The 10,935-nt window shown below is 39.5% G+C and overlaps 1 protein-coding gene across 3 annotated transcripts in view; it reads left to right on the forward strand.

Annotated features, from left to right (window-relative positions):
- Positions 1-10,935, forward strand: part of LOC133652447 (tetratricopeptide repeat protein 28-like) — a 605,917-nt gene that overhangs the window by 466,151 nt on the left and 128,831 nt on the right. For all 3 annotated transcript variants that reach the window (XM_062051209.1, XM_062051210.1, XM_062051211.1), the window contains one exon: positions 1,965-2,472. In XM_062051209.1, coding sequence (XP_061907193.1) covers positions 1,965-2,472 — 508 coding nt within the window. The remainder of the gene's footprint in view (positions 1-1,964; positions 2,473-10,935) is intronic.

Raw genomic sequence — 10,935 nt, forward strand, 5'->3', positions numbered from 1 at the left:
ATTGAAAAAATCCCGAGGCACACAACCAGTAGAAATGAGAGATGTCCGATAATATCGGACTGCCGATATTATTGGCCGATAAATGCTTTAAAATGTAATATCGGAAATTATCGTATCGGTTTCAAAAAGTAAAATTTATGACTTTTTAAAACGGCGCTGTGTACACGGACGTAGGGAGAAGTACAGAGCGCCAATAAACCTTAAAGGCACTGCCTTTGCGTGCCGGCCCAGTCACATAATATATGCAGCTTTTCACACACACAAGTGAATGCAAGGCATACTTGGTCAACAGCCATACAGGTCACAGTGAGGGTGGACATATAAACAACTTTAACACTGTTACAAATATGCGCCACACTGTGAACCCACACCAAACAAGAATGACAAACACATTTCGGGAGAACATCCGCACCGTAACACAACATAAACACAACAGAACAAATACCCAGAACCAATTGCAGCACTAACTCTTCCGGCACGCTACAATATACACCCCCCGCAACCCCCTAACCCATATATATCAGTATCGGTTGATATCGGAATCGGTAATTAAGAGTTGGACAATATCGGATATCGGCAAAAAGGCCATTATCGGACATCTCTAGTAGAAATCATTGAAAAATGAAACTCAGCAGCCGATTTTGACAACTAAAAAGTCGTTGTCGCAATTGTTGGATATGAATTTAAACCATAACCAACCATGGATCACTATAGCTCTTGTCTCAAAGTAGGTGTACTGTCACGACCTGTCACATCACGCCGTGACTTATTTGGAAGTTTTTGGTGTTTTCCCGTGTGTCGTGTTTTAGTTCTTGTCTTGCGCTCCTATTTTGGTGGCTTTTCCTGTTTTGTTGGCATTTTCCTGTAGCGGTTTCATGTCTTCCTTGAACATTCCCCTCACCTGCTTTGTTTTCGCAATCAAGACGATTTAAGTTGTGCGGACGCTATCCTTCTGAATTCGCTCAGTACAGGTACTTCAGTGTCCTTTCATTTCCTTACTCATATGGATTCTTCATTCATCACTCCAAGCAACGTTTGTAGGTTTTACAGTATAACTAAAACTGTTTTAAACGTACGAAACCGTTCCATGTGTGGTGTCTGTAAGAGATTTTTCACGCATATTTTTACGTTTGTAATTAGCTAATATGCGAACACGTTTACGAGTGTCTGTGTTAGTATTAGTAACTTACAACGGCATTCTTTTTGTATTGTTTTAGTTTCACAAATTCCTCAGTAAACTCACCAATGTGGAGTTATTGAGTCTGTTTAGCTGATTGGAGAGCTAGCTTCCACAGCTAGTGGGTCCATGACGATGACTTCTGTTTTGTTTGAGCACCCGTTTTACTGCCTTGTTACAGGCACCGTTTGGAAACTATTAAGGTAGGTAAATAGACATTTACAGAATCTTACTGTGTAGATAAATCATATCACAACGGCTTTTTGTCCGGTGCGGCAAATATATAGAAGAATATTTTTTCCACTAAAATTAGTGGGTGCGACTTATAGTCCGGAAAATACACTATCTTCTTTTTCCAGGTTTTGCAGTGCAATTTGTGCTCACAGCAGTGTTGTTATGACAGGTGGACAACGCTTGTGAAATGGCACCTGACTGATTAGCACTTTCTTTGTTCCGTTAGCGTTGGCACACCATGAAGCGTGATTGCAGTGGGCAAACTGGTGGTTTTAAAACAAACCGGCTGCTGTGCTGATATGCATCACATTTTACCCCCCTTCCTTGCTTTACAACCTCGGAATCAAATGAGGTTGTTTTTTTCCCTTGCCTAGTCTATGAGCAGTAAGTAGATTCGAAATGTGTTTTTCCTGCATTTATATTTGCAGGCATAGGCAGGGAATTTGCAATACAAACGCAATAAGGACAGTGGGTGCGGTTAAGGAGACTTTTTTAAGAAAGTGTGGTTTTCACTTCATTTTCTGACCAGGTTTTTCTCTCTGTTTTTCTTTAGGCTGCTTCGATGGCCCTCAGCAGCTTGGGCCATGTATATACAGCCATAGGGGACTACCCTAACGCACTGGCCAGCCACAAACAATGCGTTCTTCTGGCCAAACAGTCAAAGGATCAGCTCTCTGAGGCTCGGGAGCTGGGGAACATGGGCGCCGTCTACATCGCCATGGGAGACTTTGACAACGCCGTCCAATGCCACGAGCAGCATCTGGGCATCGCCAAGACCCTGGAAAATAAACGCGAGGAAGCTCGAGCCTACAGTAACCTGGGCAGCGCCTACCACTATCACCGGAACTTTGACAAGGCCATGTCCTACCACACGCACGTGTTGGAGCTTGCCCAGGAGCTGGAAGAGAAGTCCATCGAGATGCGAGCGTACGCCGGCCTGGGTCACGCCGCCCGCTGCATGCAGGACCTGGAGAGGGCGAAGCAGTATCACGAACAGCAGCTGTCCATAGCTGAGGGTTTGAAAGACAGAGCCGCGGAGGGAAGGGCCTCCTCCAATCTAGGTACGTACGTGAAACTCTCAAAATAACTATAGGATCATGACACTGCTATCTCTCATAAAGGAAGGAATCTACCCTTATGGGTTTATCTTCTTCCCTCAACAACAATGCATTCCATCATCTTCTGATTCATCGGATGTATTGCTAGTGTCCCAAAAGCATGCAATGTTGAGTTTGTCGTCATTTGAATGAGCAGTTCTCAGGCCAAAAGTTGGTCTGTTTGTTTCTGTTCGTCTGTAAAAGTCGTGCTCTGACCTTTTTCTGTAAAGGTCGGAATTCTGTTTCAAGGCAAATTTCATGGATGACTGCTTTGACGACAGCTGAGTGAAAGTAATACATGGCTATTGAACTGGCGGCCTTGGGGCCAAATCGTGACACCATACCGGCCCCCCAAACATTTTTAGCCCTGCGATGAGGTGGCGACTTGTCCAGGGTGTACCCCCGCCTTCCGCCCGAATGCAGCTGAGATAGGCTCCAGCACCCCCGCCACCCCGAAAGGGACAAGCGGTAGAAAATGGATGGATGGACAAACATTTTTACAAAATTCTTTAAAGAAAACACTAGCGTGCTCCTGTTGTACAGAGGAACTTGGACCATTGTAAACCTTTTGGCAGATCCTTGCATTGACATTTTTACCTTGCTAGCAAACATTGACCACTGAGGCGTTCCTCAAGGCACCCCTTAAAATCCTCTCCTTTTTGGCTGTAATGTGATTTATGTAATTAAGGTGCCGCAGTGGCTTGTTTATTTCAGATCTAATCAGTAGTCATTTGTCAACGTCTTTACTTCTACTAGTGCAGGGGTCGGCAACCCAAAACGTTGTAAGAGCCATATTGGACCAAAAATACAAAAAAAAAATCTGTCTGGAGCCGCAAAAAATGAAAAGCCTTATATAAGTCTTATAATGAAGGAAACACATGACGTAAGTGTCTATATTAGCTATAATAGCCTATTATCAAAATGACTATGTGTCGCAGGCTGAAGCAAATCTTCGTTGACAGAAATGTTGAAATTGAATATTTATTCTACACATTTTTACAACATTATAAACTATTAGTAAATCAGAGGCTACTCAGAAGGTGAGATAACTCCTGGAAATTACTGTCTTTTAATGGCCAAAGGTATAGATGTGTGTGTCCAAGTTAAAGGAAACGGCATAGTGTCTTCTTTTAATAGATTTATTACAATCTTTGGCAAGTTTGTCTTAGCTAGGTAATGTTTGATCTGGTCTGGAACAACATGGCACACAAACAACTAACAGAAATGCAGCCAATATTACATACAGATAATGTGTCATGAGACATGCAAATATAAATCATACACAAATAGGATAAAAGTAAAGGATATTAAATGAGCTCAAATGTACCTACTAATGAGGCATATTGATGCAATATGTACATACACTACCGTTCAAAAGTTTGGGGTCACATTGAAATGTCCTTATTTTTTAAGGAAAAGCACTGTACTTTTCAATGAAGATAACTTTAAACTAGTCTTAACTTTAAAGAAATACACTCTATACATTGCTAATGTGGTAAATGACTATTCTAGCTGCAAATGTCTGGTTTTTGGTGCAATATCTACATAGGTGTATAGAGTCCCATTTCCAGAAACTATCACTCCAGTGTTCTAATGGTACAATGTGTTTGCTCATTGGCTCAGAAGGCTAATTGATGATTAGAAAACCCTTGTGCAATCATGTTCACACATCTGAAAACAGTTTAGCTCCTTACAGAAGCTACAAAACCGACCTTCCTTTGAGCAGATTGAGTTTCTGGAGCATCACATTTGTGGGGTCAATTAAACGCTCAAAATGGCCAGAAAAAGACAACTTTCATCTGAAACTCGACAGTCTATTCTTGTTCTTAGAAATGAAGGCTATTCCACAAAATTGTTTGGGTGACCCCAAACTTTTGAACGGTAGTGTACAGGTAGCCTAAATAGCATGTTAGCATTAATTAGCTTGCAGTCAGCACTGACCAAATATGCCTGATTAGCACTCCAACAAGTCAATAACATCAAAAAAGCGCACCTTTGTGCATTCACGCACAGCATAAAACATTTGGTGGACAAAATGAGACAAAGAAGGAGTGGAAGATTTTACATGTAAACAAACTGTTGCGTCACAGTCCACACTATGGTGAGTTCAAGAACCGCCAAAATTAGTGGGACAAAACGATGTTCACCAAATACTGTCATCAGTGAAGCATACGCACAAACATACTAAACAGTGGGCTTTCTAAAAATTGGGAAGGTTTGTGTCATGTTTGTCCTCAAACAAAAAACATACTAAAACAAAAAATATATATTTCCCCCCATTTTTTTCCATTTTCAATCCTTTTTTTAAAATGTTCCAGGGAGCCACTAGAGTGGCAGTAACGAGCCGCTTGCGGCTCGAGAGCCGCGGGCTGCTGACCCCTGTACTAGTGGTTGCCAGGTTCAAACACTGATGACATCTATTAAACAAGACAAGAAGCAAAGAATTAAACAGAGACAGAGTTCAATTTTGCTCAATATTGGTAAATGGTAAATGGATTGTACTTGTATAGCGCTTTTCTACCCTTTTTTAAGGAGCCCAAAGCGCTTTGACAGTATTTCCACATTCACCCATTCACACACACATTCACACACTGATGGCGGGAGCTGCCATGCAAGGCGCTAACCAGGACCCATCAGGAGCAAGGGTGAAGTGTCTTGCCCAAGGACACAACGGACGTGACTAGGATGGTAGAAGGTGGGGATTGAACCAGTAACCCTCAGATTGCTGGCACGGCCACTCTCCCAACTTCGCCACGCCGAGGAGAGTCGCCTCATTACGCTCTGCCAAAAGATTGTACGCCTTCCCCTTTATTTGGACTTTCTCTGACCACATGACAACAGCTGCTTCTAAGGGACGACGTCGTAAACAGTTCACAGAAAAGGTCGTAAAACAGTTCAAAGAAGAGGTTTGTAAAAGAGTTCAAAGAGAGGTTCGTAAAACAGTTCAGAAAGAGGTCGCCTGGAGGGGAGGCTGGTCCTGCTTCCTCTTCGCTTTTGTAGTCCTTGGGTCAGACAATATATTTCTGTTTGATTACAATACATGAAAGAAACAGAACACCTTCATTTTGCTTCCCCCCCTACACAGTGGAGTTTTACGAGCCTTACTCTTGGTAGGTTCCAAAGACAGCTTTTGCTTCTCACCAGGCACTCAATGTAACACAAAGTTTTTGTGATAACTTAGAAACAATTATTCCAACAGTGGTGTTCCTCAAGGTTCCATCTTTAATCCTCTCTTTTTCATCATTTGGGCTTTTCAACTGGTGGCCCGCGAGTTCAGTTCAAAAAACGTATGAGAGGCTCACATGTTTGTAGCAGATTATTAAAAAAAGTAGGGTGCTGTCATAGAGATGATCTTTGACTAAGTTTTTTGCAGGTCTTTCAGAACAGCAGGGTGCTCCAGTAACTCTGACAAAATAGACCAAAATCAAATGTCTACCGTAGAGGATGATAGTTCTCTAGAATAGACAATAAAACGACTAATAGTGAAGGGAGAAGTCCAACCCCCGCCGGGTCCTTAGCTTTCTGGAAATGTGGCCCTCTAAACAATTTAGTTGAATATCCTTGGCGCAATACTAATAACAACCTAATATTGCTTTGGACCACACACAGACCTCAGTTGCGTCAACACGTACTGAATATTTCATCAGCATGCTTCAGTTCACAATTCAAAATGTTTCCATTGATTCTAGATTGCGAGCTGGGGCTTGTATCTTTGATTCAAATAATGTGTAATATAAAAGATGTAGCTTCTTGTGGTGAGCAAACAGCCTCCCACAGCTTCACAGAGTTTTATTGCAATCTTTATAACTTTGTTAAGCTGTCTGGCAGCAGCGCCACTGTTTTTATTCCTCTTATTTTAACGACTATACTATACACTATAGCAAGTAGCTGTTTTCTAGGGGGGGGAGTCTCAAAATTGGAGCATTAAATTGCAGATGCTTCGCGGTTAAGGGGCAGATTTTACTCAAAATAATTACAACATAATAGGACATATATATCAGTGTTGGCAATTAGTTTAATTTTAGAATGCATATGATACTTCCTAATATTTACATATGTTGCATTTTAGCATATGAATGCTTTACTATTTTACTGTAAAAATTAGGGGTGCCCCGATACAACTTTTTAATTGCCAATACAATACTGATATATATATATATATATATATATATATATATATATATATATATATATATATATATATATATATATATATATATATATATATATATATATATATATATATATATATATATATACGTATATATATTAGGGCTGCAACTAACGATTAATTTGATAATCGATTAATCTGTCGATTATTGGATCGGATAAAAGAGACAAACTACATTTCTATCCTATCCAGTATTTTATTGAAGAAAAAAAACAGCATACTGGCACCATACTTATTTTGATTATTGTTTCTCAGCTGTTTGTAAATGTTGCAGTTTATAAATAAAGGTTTATTAAAAAAAAATAATAATAAAAAAAAATGCGCATGGGCATAGCATAGATCCAACGAATCGATGAATAAATTAATCGGCAACTATGATTTTAATAGATTTAATCGATTAGTTGTTGCAGCCCTAATATATATATATGTGTATATATATATATATATATATATATATATATATATATATATATATATATATATATATATATATATATATATATATATATATATGTATATGTGTATATATATATATATATATATATATATATATATATATATATATATATATATATATATATATATATATATATATATATATATATATATATATATATATATATACATATATATATATATTTTTTTTTTTGTCACACACACACTTGGTGTAGTGAAATTTGTCCTCTGCATTTGACCGATCCCCTTGTTCACCCTCTGGGACGTGAGGGGAGCAGTGGGCAGCAGCGGTGGCCGCGCTCAGGAATCATTTTTGGTGATTTAACCCATATTGGAACCTATATTGGCCGATACCGATATTAATCTGATATGATGTCAGTTTTTTTTACTATTTTGTAGTTTGGAATGTTAGAAAAGGCCTGATCGTGTAAAATGACTGAAAAAAACAATGGCAGGTAAAAAAAACACCAATCTTATGACAAATGTATTATTTTAAAGTGACAGCAAGTGGCCACAATAATTCATTAAATTAAGGCCATGACGCAGTAAGTTGAATAATGCAGACACGTTTGTTTACTGGATACTTTCTAATAAGCTTCTTTCTTGTGGCCTTTGTATGTGTAAGTAATATGCAACTATAATTATTTGATACTTGTTTGTATTGACAAATGTTTTAGACTGCAATAGTATTCAATTAAAGACACATATTGCATACGTGTAGCATGTGTGCTTGGCTGTTGTGTACAGTAGCTGTTAGCTCCTAGTATCCTATAGCCTACCATGTTTACCTTTTGTCAATGACTTCACTGAGATACAAGAAAATATTAAACTTGTGTGTTTATCCCACTGGGGTGAGTTTTCCATGCCCTTATGCGGGCTCTGTCGATGTCGTTGTGGCTTGTGCAGCCCTTTGAGACACTTGTGATTTAGGGCTATATAAATAAACATTGATTGACATTGATTGATATTGGTGGACATTTAGGTTTAGATGTTGATTAAACACGCTGCAGGACTGCTAGTATCGGAGATTCTAGATGCAAGCCGATATCATTCGGACTTTGTTTTTTTTTAATGCTAATATCGGACCGATATATAAAATCAATGTAAGATCGGTACAGTCCTAGTAAATATTAAGTGGTACTGTATAAAGGCTTGAAATTAGTGTCTTTAGCTGTAATACATAGCAAAAAGTTTTTGTAACTAGAGATGTCCGATAATATCGGACTGCCGATATCATCGGCCGATAAATGCTTTAAAATGTAATATCGGAAATTATCGGTATCGGTTTCAAAAAGTTACATTTATGACTTTTTAAAATGCCGCTGTACGGAGTGGTACACGGACGTAGGGAGAAGTACAGAGCGCCAATAAACCTTAAAGGCACTGCCTTTGCGTGCCGGCCCAGTCACATAATATCTACGGCTTTTCACACACACACAAGTGAATGCACACATACTTGATCAACAGCCATACAGGTCACACTGAGGGTGACCATATAAACAACTTTAACACTGTTCCAAATATGCGCCACACTGTGAACCCACACCAAACAAGAATGACAAACACATTTCGGGAGAACATCCGCACCGTAACACAACATAAACACAACAGAACAAATACCCAGAACCCATACTTGCCAACCTTGAGACCTCCAATATCGGGAGGTAAGGGCGGGGGCGTGGTTGGGGTGGGGGGCGTGGTTAGGGGCGTGGTTAAGAGGAGAGTATATTTACAGCTAGAATTCACCAACTCAAGTATTTCATATGTATATATATATATATATATATATATATATATATATATTTTTTATTTTTTTTATTTTTTTATTTTTTATTTTTTTTATTATATATATAAATAAAAGAAATACTTGAATTTTAGTGTTCATTTATTTACACATATACACACACACACACAACACTCATCTACTCATTGTTGTACTTGAAAGTACAATGCTTTGTTAAGGGTTGAATTGTCCATCCTCTTTCTATTCTCTGTCACTATTTTTCTAACCATGCTGAACAACCTCTCTGATGATGCATTGCTGTGTGGCACGCACAAAAGTGCTTTCATAAAATGCACGAGAGTGTGGAATCTTCCATCTCTCCCTAACATGGCCCAAAACCGGTCAATCCTTGCATCCTGGGGAAGATCTTCCCTGGCAAGCAATTGGTACTCCAGTACTTGTACCCGGAGGCTGGTCAGGTCCAATCGCAGCTGCGGCAGACTTTTTTTGCGGGGGGCGTGGCCTCCAGCTCCGGCTGAATACCGGGAGTTTGTCGGGAGAAAATCTATGTCGGGAGGTTGTCGGGAGAGGCGCTGAATATCGGGATTCTCCCGCTAAAAACGGGAGGGTTGGCATGCCAGAACCCCTTGCAGCACTAACTCTTCCGAGACGCTACAATATACACCCCCCCCCCATAACTTGAGTTGATTTATTATGGAAAACCTTGTTACATTGTTTAATGCATCCAGCGCGGCATATGTTAATTCCACGAATGTATATATCGGTATCGGTTGATATCTGAATCGGTAATTAAGAGTTGGACAATATCGGAATATCGGATATCGGCAAAAAAGCCATTATCGGACATCTCTAATTGTAACCTAACACTACTTTAGCGACGAGGTACTGTAATAAACCGATTCTTTTTTCCAGCCTCAATCCTTAGAGTAGTTGTGAAAATAAGTCTTTAAAGTCGATGCCAATTTTGGTGCTTTTTGATGCCCCAAGTCTGTGATCTTGCCATCCTATGCCATCTGTTGTTTTAAATGCAGCGTTTGAACAGTCTGTGTTGCCACACCTCAGGCTTTATTTGGAAGATGTCCCCCTGAAATACTATAATAGCTTCAGCATGGCCATGAAAATGCCATAACCACGGCACACAGGCCATTATAGGAACTCTAAGAGAAGAAGTCTTGTCTTTTAAAGAAAGTGCAAACGCAGCGTTTGCACTTGCTGACTTTATAGCGTGCATTAGTAACAAACAAAGGGGTAATTGGAGCTTGTTGACAACGTTAAAGTCGTCAGTCTTCCCGAACTGTTTTGTTCGGCTTTTGATGGCTTATTTTGACAACAGTTTATGTGGCTTGTCAAATGAGAGTGAGGGTAATTACTGTGACGGGTTATTACAGAAATAGCGAAGTATTTGTGCACTGCTAAGGAATGATATAATCCAGTCTAACCTTTAGTGTGCATTATGAGATTGCGAATTTTATGAATGAAATGAGTTTATTTCGGTCATATAATCAACCATTTTGTGTGATCGATTTAACAGTACAGATTATACATATTTAACAACAATTTCACATTAATAGTTTTGGTTCACATCATTTGCTGAATGTATAGAACAGACCTGGGCATTCTGCGGCCCGCGGGCCGCATCCGGCCCTTTGTGCGTCCCTGTCCGGCCCGCGTGAGGCCAATTATAAATTACAAAATAAATTTAAAAAAGTATCTATGTTGAGTGTGCAATACAACGGTGCTGCTTTTGTTTTGAAAATCGTTATTTGTATTACTTCCGTGTGGACGTATGCGTGATTGTGAGTGAATGTGAACAACTGCAATTACAAAATAAAGTTGAAAAAACATCTATGTCCTGCGCGCAATACAACTGTGCTGCTTTTATTTTGAAAAGTATTATTTATGGGCGTGTGTCCGTGTGTAACCTGCGAGTGAAGGTGCACATGCAGCGACAAGTGATGCACGGTTTACACCCGAGACGCCAAAAAGAGAAAAGTTGATGAGGAATGCCGTGTTTTCAACAACACATGAACTGCAAAGCAACGTCCCCTCACCTAAG

This window comes from Entelurus aequoreus, linkage group LG06 (assembly GCF_033978785.1).
Source record: "Entelurus aequoreus isolate RoL-2023_Sb linkage group LG06, RoL_Eaeq_v1.1, whole genome shotgun sequence".
Lineage (NCBI taxonomy): Eukaryota > Metazoa > Chordata > Actinopteri > Syngnathiformes > Syngnathidae > Entelurus > Entelurus aequoreus.